Source organism: Balearica regulorum, chromosome 2 (genome assembly GCF_011004875.1).
Source record: "Balearica regulorum gibbericeps isolate bBalReg1 chromosome 2, bBalReg1.pri, whole genome shotgun sequence".
NCBI classification, from domain to species: Eukaryota; Metazoa; Chordata; class Aves; order Gruiformes; family Gruidae; genus Balearica; species Balearica regulorum.
Window position 1 is genome coordinate 92,344,147 of NC_046185.1, and position 17,868 is coordinate 92,362,014.

At 41.5% G+C, this 17,868-nt stretch overlaps 1 protein-coding gene across 1 annotated transcript; it reads left to right on the forward strand.

The window, feature by feature from the left end:
* The first annotated feature begins 2,630 nt into the window (after positions 1-2,630).
* Positions 2,631-10,583, forward strand: LOC104631484 (serpin B4). The gene is made up of 9 exons (XM_010313456.2): positions 2,631-2,748; positions 3,992-4,185; positions 5,472-5,589; positions 6,102-6,164; positions 6,774-6,902; positions 8,098-8,215; positions 8,547-8,689; positions 9,473-9,640; positions 9,810-10,583. The coding sequence occupies exons 2-9, from the start codon at positions 4,085-4,087 to the stop codon at positions 10,212-10,214; spliced, it is 1,245 nt and encodes a 414-aa protein (XP_010311758.2). The 5' UTR covers positions 2,631-2,748; positions 3,992-4,084; the 3' UTR covers positions 10,215-10,583.
* Positions 10,584-17,868: the final 7,285 nt, after the last annotated feature.

Genomic DNA, 17,868 nt, shown 5'->3' on the forward strand with positions numbered 1-17,868 from the left:
ATCAGGCTTTGCTCACATGGTGTTTCTCAACTGAGCTGAGACCATCAGCAACATCTGAAGTCTCTCCCACTTCATCAACTTCAAGAGGTATTTTTCTGTTATGCTAAAGTTTCTGTGGATCACCACAAATATTTTATCACTCTAATTGCTCTGATATGATGTATAAGGTTTGTTACTTTTTGTGTTGCTTATGTAGCAGATGTCTGGCAAAGAGGGTGGGCCCTCTTAGTCCTTGGCTCAGTGAAAATCACAGGAGTCCTTGGTTTGTTCTTGCTATTCAGCAACCCTACTTATCCAATGGTACCTTTACTAACAGGCAACCTCAGACACATTAGGTACTCTGTAATTACCACCTGAGCAGTCTCAGAGTGGTAGCAGAATGTGCATTTTGTCAGATGAAAGGGAAATAAGAGCCTTTGCTGTCAAGCTTGAGATCAGCTTCTGGTTCCTCAACAAGAATCTGCTTCCCTGCTGTGTCCTGCAGACACTGACAGCAAGGAAAGCATATGGCTGCAAACGGTGAGAGAAAAGCCAAGGGAGAACTGTAGCCATTCAGGCTTACTGCAGTGTGTCCACTTGCAGCAAAGAATAATCACAAGGGACATGCTGATGGCCTGTTCTGCACAGAGTGAGTCGTTGCTTCTTGCTGTGAAGTGTTCTGCTGATTGACATCATCAAGTGGATCTCTTGTTTCTTGTTTTGGCTTTCCTATGTTTATATCATCCATGTCATCAGAACTCTTTGCGATTTATAAATCATATTGAGAAGTCTTCATTCCCTTGGTCCTGACCCCAAGGCCATCAGAAACAGTAATAAAAATGTCCCTGGCAAGTGAAGAAAAAGTTTGAGGCTTTCAGCCAGAATGACTGCAAACAGGTAAATAGTGCTGAACAAAACTTGTCCCTAAGGATGTGGCGCTATTTACAATCTTTCCTAAATGTGGGGAACTTCAGGGGTAAGAAGCAGCTCAGTCTGTGATCCACTCCTCTGTGCCTGAAAGCAACTTTACCATGACAAGCATCTGACCACAAGCTAAAAGGGCTATTTCTGAAATCTGCATTCTCTCCAGGGTAGTCTATCTGAAATAAAATCTGCCACTTCTTTTGTACTTGCAGTGCGTTTACATCTTCATCTTCCTTTCCACACAATGCATCTCAGCAACTACTTCTTTGTAATCTTTCAAAAAAATCCTCCTGTTATTTATCCTATCCTTATCATTGGAAAGGAATAAAGAGAGTCTCCTGATTCTGAGACTACCATGACCATCTTCAATCTTCTTCATTTTCCTCTGGCCAGCAACGAACCTTTGCATTACTTCAAGAGCAAGAAGGGAGTCACAGGGCTGACAGAGGTGCTGCTAGCTCTAGTCCAGCTCCCTGTTTGATGGCAAGATGAGCCACAGCTTTGTCTTTCTCAGCAGGCATTTGTGTACTGAGTCTCCTCAGAACTTACAACACAGGAGATCCTTCAATCTACTTGAACAAAAACTCCTGTGTTTCTAAAACACAGAGTGGTTTAAGCCACTTTTTAACCTGCATCATACTAACCTAGAAGAGCAGAAAATATCAAAGGAAAAGACTAGAAGAGCAGTAGAAAATGTTCCTTTCTGGAAAGTAATGCCAGTCCAGCTACTTCATTGGCTATAATTTGACCACTGACAGAAAATGATGCATGTGAAACAAACCTCCACCAAATGGAGCAACGGAGAGACACTTAACCTTCAGGGTAACTCAAAATGTAATATGAACAGAAGTACCAAAGAAATAGAGAAATAACAAACAACAACAAAGAAACCTGTTTGTCTAAGACAGTTAAGACAAGAGCTCAAAAGTATCGGAAAACTAAACAGGGCTAGGAGTATAGTGTTTCACTCTGCTAGTATATTAGACAACTTGAACTTTGCCTTGATAGATTCATACACAGAATGAATTTTAAGGGGACTTGTGGCTAAAGGCCACGATTTATTGTGCTCCAGGATTACAATTTTCCATTCTCTATATTAATTTGGATTCAAAATTGCCACTATTCCTGAATGAGAAACACATAATTGTGTCTTGCTGCTTGAAAACCATCTCCCTTGTGTTCTGGGAGATTACTGAATGCTACTCTGACTTAGAGCTGTTGCATCTTGCTGGTCCTACTCGCATACTTTCTGCTCTTATATTCCAGAACATTTTTCCTCCAACTATGCTACACCTAGTGCCAAAAATAAGAATGCAGAGAACAGCCCACTATGGCAAGAAAGGGAGCAGCATCTGCCTGGTTCTGCTCTGCAGTTTAGAATCATAGAATCATAGAATGGTTTGGGTTGGAAGGGACCTGAAAGATCATCTAGTTCCAACCCCCTGCTGCAGGCAGGGACACCCTCCACTTTCAGATGACAACATGAGGAACAGGCTCAGGAGCTGGGTTTTGAAGTGACTGTGTGGAGAGCAGCCATTTCCTCAGCAGAAACCAGGAAAGCAAACCAAACACTTTTCTGGGAAGTTTTCTTACCCCAACATTAAGTAAGTAAAACCAGACTCCATGGCTTTCTTCCCTTCAGGCAAAATCTGTGCAGGTCAAACTCTCTTGTCCTCAGGGCTTGAATAAACAGCACGTTTTAAATTTCTATTTCCTCTGAGAAAAAGATATGAGAAAATTCAAACCAGAAAAGAAATAAACTCATGAGTATCTTATGAGTGGTATGAAACCGCCTTCAGAGCTTCCTAAATACCAGAGAAGCCTAGCATCTGATTGGGTTGATATGTAAGTATACGTTAGCAGCAATAACTAAGTACTTCTTACAAAACAGTGTTATAAGTGTTTGTGCTTGCATACACTCATGCAAATACTTGCCCACCCACACATCATATCAATCTAAATGTGAAGGAAGACTTTTTTTTCAGGAAAATAACCCCAGAAACATACTACAACTTATAATTAGGTTGCTCTGTCCCTGCTGCCTATGCCTTGCTGAAGCAATATAAAGCAAGGACCAGACATCCTCAGAGTCATTGATAAAAATGAGGAGCAATGAGAAGTCCTGGACTAAACTTAGCTGACACATCAGTGGAAAGCCTGCCTGGACAAAAGTCGTCCAGCTTTCCTGTAAACACATCTGCAGAATGCAAGGTTTTGAAAGAAGACTATGTGGACAGGGATAACTTCTCTATGTTTTGCCCCTTGTGCCACAAATCCCTTCCCCACTTATAGTAGAAATATCAGAAATCCCCAGGAGGGGAACAGGGCTCTCATATTTCCATCAGGTAAACCTAAGAAAATGCAGATGATGCATGGGAAGCTCCCAACTTCAGTGTCTCTGCAGGAAGCATAGCATCTCAGGCGTACCAGAGTTAGTCTGCACGTGCTGTGTGGTTGGTACGGATGCACACAATCTGTGCTGCATCACTGCAACAGCTGCAGAGTGCTCAGCTGCAGCATACCCAATGTGCTGTGCATGCACTGGGCCCGCTCTTCTATGATGTCATGCAAATGACAGCATGCTACTGTTTGTCCAAGCTGATGGATATTCAACAAACTCTGGAACAAATAGCTAAATTCTTCTTGCTCATTAAGGACAAAATTTCCCCTTGAGGAAGAAAACAGGTAGGGAAAGCTCCCTGGAAGGGATCTTTAAGGGAGAAGTCTTCAGAAGCAGAGAACTGGAGCAAGCAAAGGGAATCCCCCTACCTCCACTCTGGAACCACTACCTTATGTCACAATTGGCCAAATAGATACTTTTGTATTTTATATTTTTCTTTCTCTTCCTACTGTGAAACCTGTACAGGTTTAAAAAATTAATTTCTATTTCAAAACCATATGTGTTTGCATTCAGTGGTGCCACTTCTGACAGCAACACACATCAAATATTGTAGAATTTATTTTTTTACAGGTAAAACCCCTGAAACCTCCTTTGTTTCTAGGAGTTTACTTTCTTTTTTATAAATAGGTAGAATTTTTTTACATCTCAGTATGCATTTAAAATTGTGACTTCTTTTTGAACTCCTAGGGATAAGGAAAAATTCAAGATTCCACAAAAGGTCCCCTAATTATACTAACTGGTTGCAACAGACAGGAATGTGATTCGTCATGAGCAAAAATTATGCTGCCACTGGGAGTGGCAATGGCTTTATATCCCATTGCTCCAGAAGCCCTGTCATCAAGCTCAGCAGCCAAGTTGACACCATCAATCCTGAGAAGAAGGTAAATATCTCCCTGACCTTTAATTCTAACCTTCATATTACAAATGACATAACTATGAAATATCTAAAGACTGATATGTGCATTACAGATGTACATATCTGCCTAGCACATATATACTGTACATAACATATTTTGAGGAAGTGAGAATATTTTCAAGATGCTGTGCATTAAAATGTATGGGCTGTGTGATGAAGCTGTGCTTAACTTGTACAATAGCTTTACCAAGTGTGTTTCTAAAGAAGATTAAAACCAAACCTTTTCTCACTCTTGCATGACCCAGGTTGATAATTTGTGAGAGCATAATCTTTCTACACCATTCCATCTTTTAAATATTTATATGGATAATTTAATTCTTCTTGTGTAATGGGGTAAAGGTATCTTCTACATCTGTGGAGAAAATTATTCAGACTCAGTAAGAACAAAAGTGACTTAGAATAGTGGAAACTCTAAAATACTGAACTGACTTTCTAAAAGGGACCAGATTCCTCTACATCACTTTACTGGATGAAGACACTGGGAAAATGCCTTCATAAGAAAGGAATTCTGTCCTAGGTGTAGGATGTGAAGAATTTTGCAGAACATTCAAGATCACCTACTAGTAATAAGTGTGATCACCACTAAAGTATATCTGGGAAAAGTGTTAAAGCTGTAGTTAAAATAAAAAATATGACTGGAATTTTCCACTAATACACAATGTGCTTTTGTTGAAAATCTTGCTAAATGAGCCTATCTGTAGTTCAGTTTTCTGTCAGATGTTTGTTAAGCAACCAGCCTTAGAAGGACACAGTATGTGAGGCACAGCTGATTAATACACCCAAACTTTTTAAAGACACAGACAGAGAGTGAGGTATAATCAAGGGGTGTGATTAATAAGTGCTATGCCTAGAGGACTTGAGACAAGAAAGATCAGGACATAAGGTGAGCTGGGACTGTGGTTAGGACAAAGTTAGGGCTACGTGACAAAGCCATAGCTATTGCTTGAGCTGGAGAAACAGCTGAACTCAGAATACTGTTTCTGAAAATGTATTTCCCCTGCCATTCAAGGTGCTGGTTTTCAGATTCACTGTGAAATCCCAGATGTGGTGCATCAGGACTCTTCCATGAAGTGCTGAACCCTTCAGCCATGCTACTGCAGAAAACCTTACCGTGCTCTACCAAGGCATCTAAGCTTAGCAACCATAAGGATGAGAAGCCTAAATCTTTGTTTCCCTTGTTGCAGGCAATCGCAGCACCACAATGTGCTCTCTCAGTGCAGCCAATGCCAAGTTCTGTCTTGACTTTTTCAGAGAGCTGAGCAAAAGAAAAAGAAATGAAAATATCTTCTTCTCCCCGCTAAGTCTCTCAGCTGCCTTTGGGATGGTTGTCCTCGGAGCCAGGGGCAACACACTCAAAGAAATTGAGAAGGTGGGTTTCCTTTGCTCTAAAAAGGGGACGGTGGCAGGATATGAGCCAAGACGCTGATAGTACCATCTGATATAGTTCCTAAGCATCCAAGTGATGTACACAGAGTGCCCTTTAAAAATACCCTTTTTTATGCTATTCCTAATACCAAACTTTTTCAGACTAAACACTGTTACAGTAATTGATTGTTCAATTAATACATCAGTGCTAAAGAAAGTGTTTTGGAGGTATCCCTTCACTCTCGAGGGCTCAGAAATGGTGGTTCCCTTTGATATGGTCTTCTGCTTTCTCTGGATACCCAAAGTCTTCTTTCTTAAGAAGAAAGATTTCAAACATTTCACGAGATCACCCTCTACAAAACCTTCTTGTTCACTTGCAAGGATCTCATGATAAAGGGCAAACAGGATTTTCCCCATTGACTGTGTCTGGCTATGTTTTGGGATAGACTTGTAACTCTCTGTTTCAGCTTTGAGGTACTGTCACTCAGCTGCATTCACCCAACATTTACATTGCAGGTATTTCATTTCAGTGAAGTTTTGAGCAGTACAAGCCAGGGAAACAGATACCCTCCTGAGAAGGTAAGACACAGTTGCAGCTCTGAGATGAAGCAATAGGTGCCGGTTTGTCAGCCCTTTTCCTCGCAAACAATCCCTTAATCAGAAAGCACGGCAAGGCTGACCAGCCTCTCTGACTAGGTTTGCAGACCTGCTTATTACTGTTCTTTTATTAGTTGTTCAAGAGGCCTTGTGAGATCGCACGTTTCAACAGCTAAGCCTTCCCATTAGAGGTTTCTAACCAAAACAGCAGTACCAATCTAAAATGTGATAAGTGCTTAAATTGCCACCTGCAAAAGTTTGTCTACAGAGCATGCCAAAGGCACCTTGGAGCTTGCTCCTCCCAGGCTCTAAACCAGCAGAATTTTGCTTAGTGTGTACAGAGCCATCACTGTAGGATACAGTGTGATTTGGAGGTGGACTAGTGCGGGCCTGAAGGGGAATTGTTTTGTCATTCTTACATATGGTACAGGGTGAGTTGGAGGTGGTGTCCCGGTGCATTTATTTCAATGCCCATATCAACTGTGTGGAGTCAGGCTTCTCGTACAGAGAGAGGCTGCCATTCACCCTCAGGTCCAGCTTTGCACAGGAAAGCTCAAGCCTGCCATGAAACTTCTGTTTTCCTGTTTGAAGTGTGAAGAAGTTGGAGGAGTCCATTCCCAGTTCCAGGCTCTGTTGGCTGCAGTCAGTGAACCCAGACCAGGCTGCTCTCTCACCATTGCCAACAGGCTCTTTGGAGAAATTACTTACCCGTTCTTCCAGGTAAGTGGCTGTGGTGTCCATTTTAACAGCTCCTGGGAGTTATGAGCTCAGCTCAATTTCTTCCATCGTAACGTACAAAGGGAAATGAAACACAACGGCGCTGCCAGGGTGTGCTGCCAAGTGACTGCACTCCACAGCTCTTGCAGTCAGGGAGCTTTTCCATCTCAGTTGCCCAGCGGTTAGATGTGGGGAAGAGCAGAGCACTGGCATATCCTTGCCATGCACACTCGGTGCCTAACAGAGCTGGCGCTTGCTGCATCATTTCTGTCCAAGGAACAAAGCTCTGTGACCAGCAGAAGATTTTTTTCTCCCCCAGTGTCTTCTCTGTTTCTAATAAAAGGATTGTACTCACTCTTCCACCTGTCCATCAGAGTCTATGCAGATACGGGACTGATTCCTGCTGCCTTTTCAAACAAAGCTTAGAAGAAAGTAGCATCTTTGAGGTTTTTGTCAATTAGTCTAAAATTGACCATCTCAGAATGTGCCTGTGGAACACTGACAGCCCAGGCAATGCAAATGCATACAAATAATTTCCTCAGGAAACCAGACCTAAGGTGTTTGTAAGAATATTGCTAGAAACAGCGCTGGTTTATCTCTGTAACCACCTTTCTCTTTTCAAGTCAAGATTTCATCTTGCTTCCAAAACTTTGCATTCTAGGTAAAGAGAGATTTTCAGAGACAGTAAAAGGTTAACCAGCAGCCTGGAAAAGCTTTATACTTAATACAAGTTGTAAGTTTTACAGTGTGTGTATCTACACAGAGTAAACCACACACATATACACCCACCCTCCCCCCACATCCCTCACTGTGATATTATCAATCACAGTTATTTGTTCAAAATAAGGCAACCTTCTTCGTTTGGTGTTTGGGGGAAGACAGGAAGCATAACAATGATATATAAGCTTAAAGAAAGGTATCAGGTTTTGATCTTAGATATTTTTTTGCTCTGCTGACACATTTCTGCTGCTCAGTACAGCTTGAAAATACAGAAAAATATATTTGCAAATATGTTTTTTACAAAAAATCTCTCTCTAAAATTGAAGGCTTGCATTATTTCAATGAATTTCTTATATGTACCTTTTTACTCATTTCTTTCTTGCTGATCTACTACATGGAATTATCCTGAAGTCATGAAATTATCTGTCTTATAAAAATCATCATGTTGCTATAATCTTCTGTCATTTGTACTTTACAGCAATACTTGGATTCCACAAAGAAATTCTATCGAGCAGAACTGGAACCAGTCAATTTTAAATACACTGAAGAAGAAGCCAGAGAGAAGATTAACTTCTGGGTGGAAAATGAGACAAAAGGTAAAGAAGAAAATGTGCAGGTTGTTTGGTTTCCAATTGAACCAGTTAGGAATATTGTGTCTGAATTTCAGTCTCCCTTTTTTCTTTCCAAAGATAGCGATATTTTTATATGTTAAACACTTACAGCATTTTTTTGCTCAAAAGAAAATAAATGTACACAGAAGCATGAAAATGCCTTGAGTTTCTGGCTTCAAAAGCTCTACATAACTTTTTGTTATTTGTCTGATAGCATTATACTACTTTTCAGATTTACAGAAATAATTATTAATAGTCAAATGCAGCTGATTGCCTGAATAAAGTAATAATTCTTCCTAATTCATTATTTTAAAAGGTAAAATCAAAGACCTATTTGCTGCTGGATTTATTGATCCCTCTACTGTACTTGTCCTGGTCAATGCTATATATTTTAAAGGAAAGTGGGCAGTAGAATTTAAGAAAGAAGATACTAAGGAAACATATTTCCAACTGAACAAGGTACAGTATGGGCAGGAACTGAAACAGCTGGGGGATGGAAATCAGATATCTGTCTCTTTTAACAACAGATGGGAGCTTTCCTCCTCTCTGTTATCTCTGCTAATAGAAAGCTACATCTTCTAGTGGAAGATGTCCCTGCCCATGGCAGGGAGGTTGGAACTAGATGATCTTTGAGGTCCCTTCCAACCCAAACCCTTCTGTGATTCTATGATATTCTTTCCCATTTGATAACCAAATATGCAACTGTTTCTATTAATTCACATCAGAAGTGGGTCTCGTGGAGCTGAGATCCTGGTTGTCATTGAGCACATGCAATAACTTTGTTGGGGATTTTGCAACTAATGATGCGTTTTCAAAAATAGTCTGCTTTTGGGTCTGAAATTGAGGATTCTGTTCCTCTGCTACTATTTACCAACAGAATAGTGTTTGTTTTCAGGAAAAAAAATGAATGAAAGACAAATTATCTCAGGAGGATGTATACATTATTCATAAAGAATTCAGATTCATGGTTGCATCAGATGCACCAGTTTCCTTATCTGAGATGCCAGAAAAAAGAAGGATGTAATGAAGGAGTTCTGAGTAAAGTAATATGGCACTGCTAGAAATGGAAAAGTAGGTTTTATGCTTATAAAATGGATAACTTCATTGGAGCTACAAGTCCATTAAACCCATGAACAGTGTAAACAATGTTTCTGGACTGAACTTGAATCTCAATACTGGAACCAATTAAACCCATGGTGATAATTTGTGTATTTTCTGTTTAATATGTTTCATGTGTTCTAGAATGAGAGAAAGACAGTGCAGATGATGTTTCAAGAAGGTTATTTTAACATGGCCATCATAGAGGAACTGAAAATGAAAGTGATAGAGCTCCCGTACTTTGATAATGAACTGAGCATGTTCATTCTTCTTCCTGAAGTTGTTTGTGAAGACTTTACTGGTCTAGAACAGGTAATACCTCATTTTCTCTCTAGTAGCATATGTAAGGGACTGTAAACAGAGCAGTACTTTAACATTGCTCCAGTGTGTGGTCAGAAGACAAGCGGGAAAAATTGAACCTTATTATCTTTTCCTTCCGTTCATTATGGTGTCAATCATTATTATCAATACCTCCTTACAGCTTGAACACACCCTCACATATGAAAAAGTAGCAGGATGGACCAGCTTGGATCGAATGCAGCAGCTGAGAGTGAAGGTGTACCTGCCTCAGTTCAAGATGGAGGAAAGTTATGTTCTCAACAAAACTCTCCAGGAGATGGGAATGATGAATGTTTTTGACTGGGGAAAAGCTGATTTGTCAGGAATCTCAAGAAAAGATGGTTTGGTTGTGTCCAAGGCCATCCAGAAGTCATTCCTGGAAGTCAATGAAGAGGGGACTGAAGCAGTTAGTGCCATGGGGCTTGTTGCAGTGCCTCTGTGTCGCCCAGTTTCTTACGAGTTCAAAGCTGACCATCCATTTCTCTTCCTTATCAGACACAACCCAACCAACACCATTCTCTTCTTTGGAAGATATTCCTCCCCTTAAGTGGAGGTTATTTTGGAAATTAGATCTTTCTCCCCACTAACATCCCCGTTTGCAAGCACTGAGAACAAAAGACGAACACACTTTTGCTAGGCTTTATCCTAATATGTTAATTTGCTGTAAAACAGCTATCTGATAAAGGCTAAATTAGAGATAAAAACCTAAAAACCTCAACTATTTCCTTTCTAACATCAACTTCAGGCATGTTTTACTTTTAGGAAGCCTCATTAAAATGGCATCTACCTTAAAATACACTATGCGATATTTGCCAAAGAGCTGTAGGCCTCTAGAGACATCTGCACAGAAAACCTTATTTTGAGCCTTTCCTAATGTAGTATGCCTCCAATAAAGCCATGATTTTAGTGTCCTAAAGATGAGTGATACATTCTCCCACATGAAGAAGACAGGAGGATGGGGATCTGCATTAAAAGGATAAACTCAGGTACTCAGTCTCTTTTAGCTTTACCTACCCAACCTCTGTATATGTGACAAGGAAAATGCCATTTTGTATGGGAGTAGCAAAGTATTTCTGTGGAACCTGCCCCTTTTAAATGTTGATTTGGGGTCATGGTTCCAGCTGGAACTCTTGGAATTTGTTCTCAGAGAGCAGAGAAAACAGAAGACTTTTTTGGTGTAACTTTGCTTGTTCTCAAGCAGGGCAGACCTATTGGTTATTTTTTTCTGTGAGAAACTCTGTATGTGCTAGAAAGTTTTCCAACTTCTTCATAAACTTCCATGTGACAAAAACAGGGCTCCAGAATAATGGAAGGCCTTTTCTGACAAGGCCTGATCTGGGATGGTTGTGAATTAGACACTTGATTCCCACATAAAACTTTAAGCAGTGATCAGCCATTCCCACTTCTAAAAGACAGCTCTGTCATACCATGAGTTTCTTGTTCCATCTGTTTTATTTCCCATTAGCATACAAAACTAATTAAAAAAAAATCTATAGTGTTGGTATCTAGATGGGTACCTTGTATTTGTTCCATTTAACATAATAAAACCACTGCAAACTAAATACAGAATGTAGTAGTCCACAGGATTAAGTGGACAGCAAGTCCGTATAGCAAGTAAAAATAATGGTAATCCTTTAAAAAATGTAAGTGACGCTGAAGTCTACTTCCCATTTTTAAATGTTCATCATGCTAAGTTTAGGCACCGGAAAACTCGTTATTAGGATAGGTAAACCCTGAACCTCACTTAGAGCTTCTCTCTTGCGTTTGATTTTACCAGGGAATTAACAGTGTGTTTTTCAGACATGGTTGAGCCAGTCTAATGCCATTGAGGAGGAGGATGCTTCTCCCCTCGTCTCCTTCCTTACATGTGTTTCTGCTCCCTCCCCTACACCACCACTATTAGTTGCCTGCCTTGATGATGAGTTCTCTGGGATGTAAATCAAGAGAAAAATCTGTGGTAAAGTTAATTTGCTTGCTGATGACCTAGTTACCTAAACAACCTCCTGGATGTTGTGGAGCAGGTGGTGGGAAAGTATAGCAAGGGGTTTCAGAGAAGAAAGCAGCCTGCCCGGTTTGGCAGCAGGCAATGCTGAAAATCCTTGCTTTTAAAGGAAAAATATTCCACCTCTTTGATAATTCACTCTCCTTTTCCTGTTGCTCACTGAGGGGAAGAAGGTAAATGCTGGGAGCACACTAGCGCCATTTCAGAACTGCGGTTTCAAAGGACTCTTCCAAGTGCTGAGATATGCAGGAAAGACTACAGTAAATTACATTACTCAACACAAAATCAATTGCTAAATAAAGCAGACTCATGATAGTCTGTGGAGCTGTCTCATATGGCTGCAATTCAGTATGAAACACAGCCTGAAATAGTAAAATTACCAGTAGAGGCACAATTTTCATATCAATTACCTGGTAAAAGAAGAGAACATCAAACAGGCTGTGGGCTCTTCTGATGAATAGAGTATGCAAAAAATAGCTATGCATGTTTTTCAATGACTGTCATCGGTATTTTGTGTATACCTGGTTTGTCTCAAATACAAATTACTTACGTTTAAAAAAAAACCTGAAATGAACAGTGTTAGAATGTATTAGCTTGCACAATCAGACCTATATATTTTCAGATAAAATGTGAAAGAAAAACAATTAATAGCATATACAATAAAGGCAAGTGCTGTAAAATATTATCCTGAAGAGCACGAGTCTCACAAGAGGAAAACGAATTCTGTGTGTGAGCAAAAGAGAAGGTGTGGCTGAAACAAGGATTGTCACTTAGCTTACTACAGCAGAAGCAGTCACTTATGATCTTTGTATTATTTTTTTAAAACTTGCTCCAGGGATATCTAGATAATTTTGAAACCAAGAACAAAATATAGTATAAATAAAAAAAAATATATATTATCTTCATATAACCTTTGTTCTAATTGACATCTTAATTTATAAAACATATTAAAAATCTGGTGAAAACAACCAGGAGCTGGAAAGTAGCCTCCTGCTGCTAGTTGTAGTGGTAGCAGCTCCTAGTGTAGAGGGCAGTGCTCCTGCAAAATCAGAGAGGTTTACTTAAAAAGAAACCTTCTACTCTGGCATCAAATGCTTCTCCTGTGTGGAACTGTAGACTGTAAATGTGCAATGCCAAACAACAGAGCCTGCAGCGCAGAGAAAAGCCAGAGCCTCCAAATGGTGCCTGGAGAAGACACAATGCTGAAGGGGATGCCACTACCTCTTCCCCAGGGACAGGCTTGATGCTGAGTGTTGCTGCACAGCCTGCTGAACCACGCTGGCATACCTCACAGCCTACAAATATGTACACTGCCAAAAAGCAAAGCAAAAGAAGTCAAATACTATTTGCATGAGCATCCATGGAAAGATAATGCCCATTTGTCCCACAGTAGAGAGATCTGTGTCTTTCCATGGTCTGATTACTGAGTAACTCTCAATTTACATATTCACCTTTCCACTGGACTCTAATCTCTCTGATGGCTGCAGTTCTCCTCAGTTTTCTCTGATATTTTGCTTTCCTTTAAAGTATTTCTTAGTATCTATGTATAACATAATTGTTATTATATCTTCAAAAGATTTGCAACGGATGGACAAGAAGAGCAGAGGAAGATTTTTGGGTTGTCACTGAAAAAGCTGAAGAGAGCAGTTTTGAGAAATACTTTTTTCCCATATTGTGTTGGGTTTGTGTAGCAAAGTTTTGGTAGCCGGGGCGGGCTACAGGGGTGGCTTCTGTGACAAGGTGCCAGAAGCTTCCCCTGTGTCTGATAGAGCCAATGCCAGCCAGCTCCAAGATGGACCCATCGCTGGCCAAGGCCGAACCCATCAGTGCCTCTGTGATAACATATTTAAGAAGGGAAGAAAAAACACCAGTTAGGGAGAGCTTTTGCAGCCAGAGAGAGGAGTGAGAAGATGTGAGAAACTCTGCAGACACCCAGGTCAGTGCAGAAGGAGGGGCAGGAGGTGCTCCAGGCCCCGGAACAGAGATCCCCCTGCAGCCCGTGGTGAAGACCATGGTGAGGCAGGCTGTCCCCCTGCAGCCCATGGAGGAAGGATGAGGGGGTGTAGAGATTCCACCTGCAGCCCGTGGAGGACCCAACGCCGGAGCAGGTGGAGACACCCAATGGAGGCTGTGGCCCATGGGAAGCCCACGCTGGAGCAAGCTCCTGGCAGGACCTGTGGCCCCGTGGAGAGAGGAGCCCACGGCAGAGCAGGTTTGCTGACAGGATTTGTTACCCCGTGGGGGACCCATGCTGGAGCAGTCTGCTCCTGAAGGTCTGCACCCTGTGGAAGGGACCCACGCTGGAGCAGTTCATGAAGGACTGTCTCCCGTGAGAGGGACTCCATGTTGGAGCAGGGGAACAATGAGAGGAGTCCTCCTCCTGAGGATGAAGAAGCGGCAGAAACAACGTGTGATCAACTGACCCCATTCCCCGTCCCCCTGTGCCACTGAGGGGGGTGGAGGTTGAAGCCGGGAGTGAAGTTGAGCCCGGGAAGAAGGGAGGGGTGGGAGGAGGTGTTTTAAGATTTGATTTTATTTCTCATTCCTGTACTCTGTTTTGCTTAGTAATAAATTAGATGAAATTCCTCTCTAAGTTCAGTCTGTTTTGCTTGTGACAATAATTAGTGAGTGATCTCTCCCTGTCCTTATCTCGACTCACAAGCTTTTCGTTATATTTTTTCTCCCCTGTCCAGTGAACAAGGGGAGTGATAGAGTGGCTCTGGTGGGCACCTGGCCCCCAGCCAGGGTCAGCCCACCACACATATGAAGACTAATGCTGATTTCCTTCAAACTATAGCTGATAGAAGGTTTTATACCAGGATGTCGTGGTTCCTTATGATCCCAGTAAGAAAGGCACTCAGACTCTGTAAGGTATCACTTCAAATGCCATTTATTGGATCTAATACTATAAAGAAAAAGAAGAAAGGTCCCTTCAGAGGCTGCACAGATGAGCTACTCAGCAGCTGCGTGCACCAGGCAAAGGGCAGCACTGCTTGCCAGAGAGCACCACCAGCATGAGACTGTTGCATGAAGTGAGTGCAATCTGGTGACCTGAGGAGTGGCAATTGGACAAGCCTCTTCCTTTCTTTTGGCAAGCGTGTGCAACAGAACAAAAGTCACTGTTTTACTGCTGCTTTATTATAACAAATTGAGTTATTGCTAGAGCCAACCAGCAATCAAGGGCCATAGAGGACCGGTGGATGTGCTTGGCCTCCTTCTACCTTGGGTTGCTGTGCTAACACAATACACATTGACATACCAGCTACTATGAGCTCTGAAGGGGAAAGGACACGTTAGGCATTAACTTTACTGCCAGCCTGACACACTGACTCTCTGAGAGGTTTAATAAAATGCGCTGGTTGTCTTTAAAGTGCTAGCACCTATACCAATGACAGTCTGCCTCAGACTGTATGTGCACCACACAGAGCAGATCATCTCTAGCACGGCAAATACCATGACTGAATAAAAAGCATCTGAAATCCTGTAAGCTTCTTTGGCCACATCTCAGTTCATTTAAGGTGATTGAAAGATGCCAGTATAGCCTCTGCTGAGCATAGTGCAGATGGACAGGCCATCCAAAGCATAAGCAAACATTACCCCCAAGCATTGCACAATAGTTGCTGAGCAACCATAGGAAATTAAATGTGAAAATCTGAAGAGCAAAATGCTGGAAAGAGCTGTTTTTTTCTGCTGCTTAGTATTTCCTCGATTATACCAACACTGGAGAAGAGGGGCAAACACCATGAACTGGTTTAGGCACAAAGGACAGTAGAATCCTTGCTGACCTCTTTCTTGGCACAGACATGGATATGGAGCAGATTTTAACCAGTATGTCTTGCTTTACAGTACTACACTCTTAGCTTTTGAATTTCAGAAGAAGCATCTGATTTCCCCAAGTCTAATGCCCTAACTAGGCCAAGTTACAAAAGAGCACTTGACTGCTAATGACTGCATATGGTAGCCCATTCTGATCAAAATTTTCAGCTGCTCCCAAGCTGCTTTTGCAACACTTTTGCACTAACATTCAGTGTAGAAAAAAATACAAAACAAACCCAAGGGTGTGTAGTGAAGACTTCTCTCTGGAAAAGTTGTACTGCCCCATCCATGAGTACTAGCAGAACCAAACTCGCTCTCTTCCATGATCTCATTTACTTTGGGTGTATTAAACTATTTCACTTGCCTTGACAAAGTAGCTTTTTACACTAGGGTAGCTAGCCTAATTCAGAAACTGAGCAGTTATCAGATGTTCAACCAGCTTACCTGTGTGGAGAACTGTTGTGGTGATCGTGGTGTTGCAGAGGTATGAAATGTAGAGTGTACAAAGAAGGAAAATATATTGGCAGGGAGAACATACCAGAAACATCTACATGCCTTCTTCTAGAGAAGCTTGTGCAACAAAATGTTTATTTAGAAAATCTTGGACATTAGGGAAAGAGCTGGCCCTCTGTGTCCTTCATGTGCGTGCTCCACAGATGTCCAACCAGGACAAACACATTGAAGCAGAACATATATAGGAGTGTGGGTGCCCAGGAAAGCTCTTGATGAAAGCCCGAAAGGCGTGTTTGAGCACCTGCTGACCAGTAGCTGGAACTCTAATGTGAGTGTGTGAAAATGGGAGAATAAGAAAAGACACACTACAGCTCTTTCCACACAAAGCCTGTGCCCTAGGGTAGTAACAGTTTGATAGGATAAAGTAAAAGTTACAGCTATAAGTATAAGGAACATTGAACAAGGTGAGAGGAAAGCTGCTCACTGTCTTTAGATTTTTCTCATCCTCATCACTGCTATAACATCGTCAGATGAAAAGCTCATTCTGAGTTGGGAAACTGAAAGCCACCCCAATTATCAGGCTCTGCATGTACATGCCTGCATTTCAACAAAACAAAACACACTGTTAAGGGTAAAGTAGCTGCCTTTCCCTTTCACAGAGGGTGCACCTACTGCTGTATGCTCTGTGAGTTAATATGTACAAATTTGGGATTTCTATTATCCACTCCTATGGCCTTTATAGATGCCAGGTTTGTTTCTTTACTGCTCATCAAGTCTATTATTCACTAAAGAGTAATAGCTTTTTACAATTGAATTATATTTGATATTGTGCATTATGATTGTCTAACAGACCATGAATGTTTCTGCAGACAGATTCTGTAGTTTATTCACCTGCCATAGTAAAAAGGTAGGTATGGAAGATCTATGAGAATGGCCTGTGCATGTACCATGGGCCTTGTTGCCATGACCTGGGGAGAATGAAAATTAAAGGTGACCCTCAGTCATCCTTTAAATCCTAGTGGCTGGTTAAAATCCATTTCTGAATATCTGAATACTCTGGGGTCTGACTTACAGGCCAGCAAATATGTAATTCCTGACTGTTCTTCAAATCTCTTCCTCTGCCCACCAGACCTCTAATTCACCTCAACACTACTGCTCTGAATATTTTCATCAAAACAAAATTTTAGCAAAACATGCTTTCCTTTCAGAGCCCTTCTCCCCCTCTTCACATGTATGCTGTAGACCCTACAGTTTGACTTCAGGTAAAAAACTTTGGCCTCACCTCGGTACAGAAATAGATGTGGCTGTGCTTTTAACAAGTACAAGCTCTAAACCACACCAGTCCTTGGACTCCAGGAACATACTTCTGCATTTTGGCAGACCAAAACACCTTTCAGTACTATTTTGGCCTTGGAAAATAAACAGAAAGTTGTGGGTTTGTTCTTACATGGAAAAAATCCATTTCAAAACCCTCTGACTAGAATGACCATCCTGCAGCTGGTTCTGCTTGGAAATGCATTAATTTGGCAACATCAAATGGTCACTGTCCACGAGGAAGATGTGTTCTGCTGCACAGATGATGTAATGAGTTGTTGCATACATATCAGACCTTCAGCAGTTAGCCCAGTATCCGCTTTTCCCTTCACGCTTGGTGGGACTACTATGTTACAGTGCTTCCTGTACTCACTGTGCCTCATAGGTGAGAAGAAGAGAAACAGCTAGGTTTTCAGGGACCGATGCACTTTTTTGCACTCCCTGGTAATAGAAGACTCTTTCCTCAGCTATGTCCATGGATGCTTACTAACGATAACCTGTGGTGGGAACTGTTTGCTCACTCCCAAATCACTGCACTATGACTAGGTCTTTTTTTCCTGTAATTGGATCTTTAGCTTCACTTTATTGTGAGAATCACCTGATCTGATGTACAGCT

Excerpts from the sequence above, each read along its gene's own strand:
- LOC104631484 (XM_010313456.2), top strand. The coding sequence starts at position 4,085 with ATGCTGCCACTGGGAGTGGCAATGGCTTTATATCCCATTGCTCCAGAA. Across the intron at positions 6,165-6,773 it reads ACAGATACCCTCCTGAGAAG|TGTGAAGAAGTTGGAGGAGT; the intron begins GTAAGACACAGT and ends TCCTGTTTGAAG. Across the intron at positions 9,641-9,809 it reads ACTTTACTGGTCTAGAACAG|CTTGAACACACCCTCACATA; the intron begins GTAATACCTCAT and ends ACCTCCTTACAG.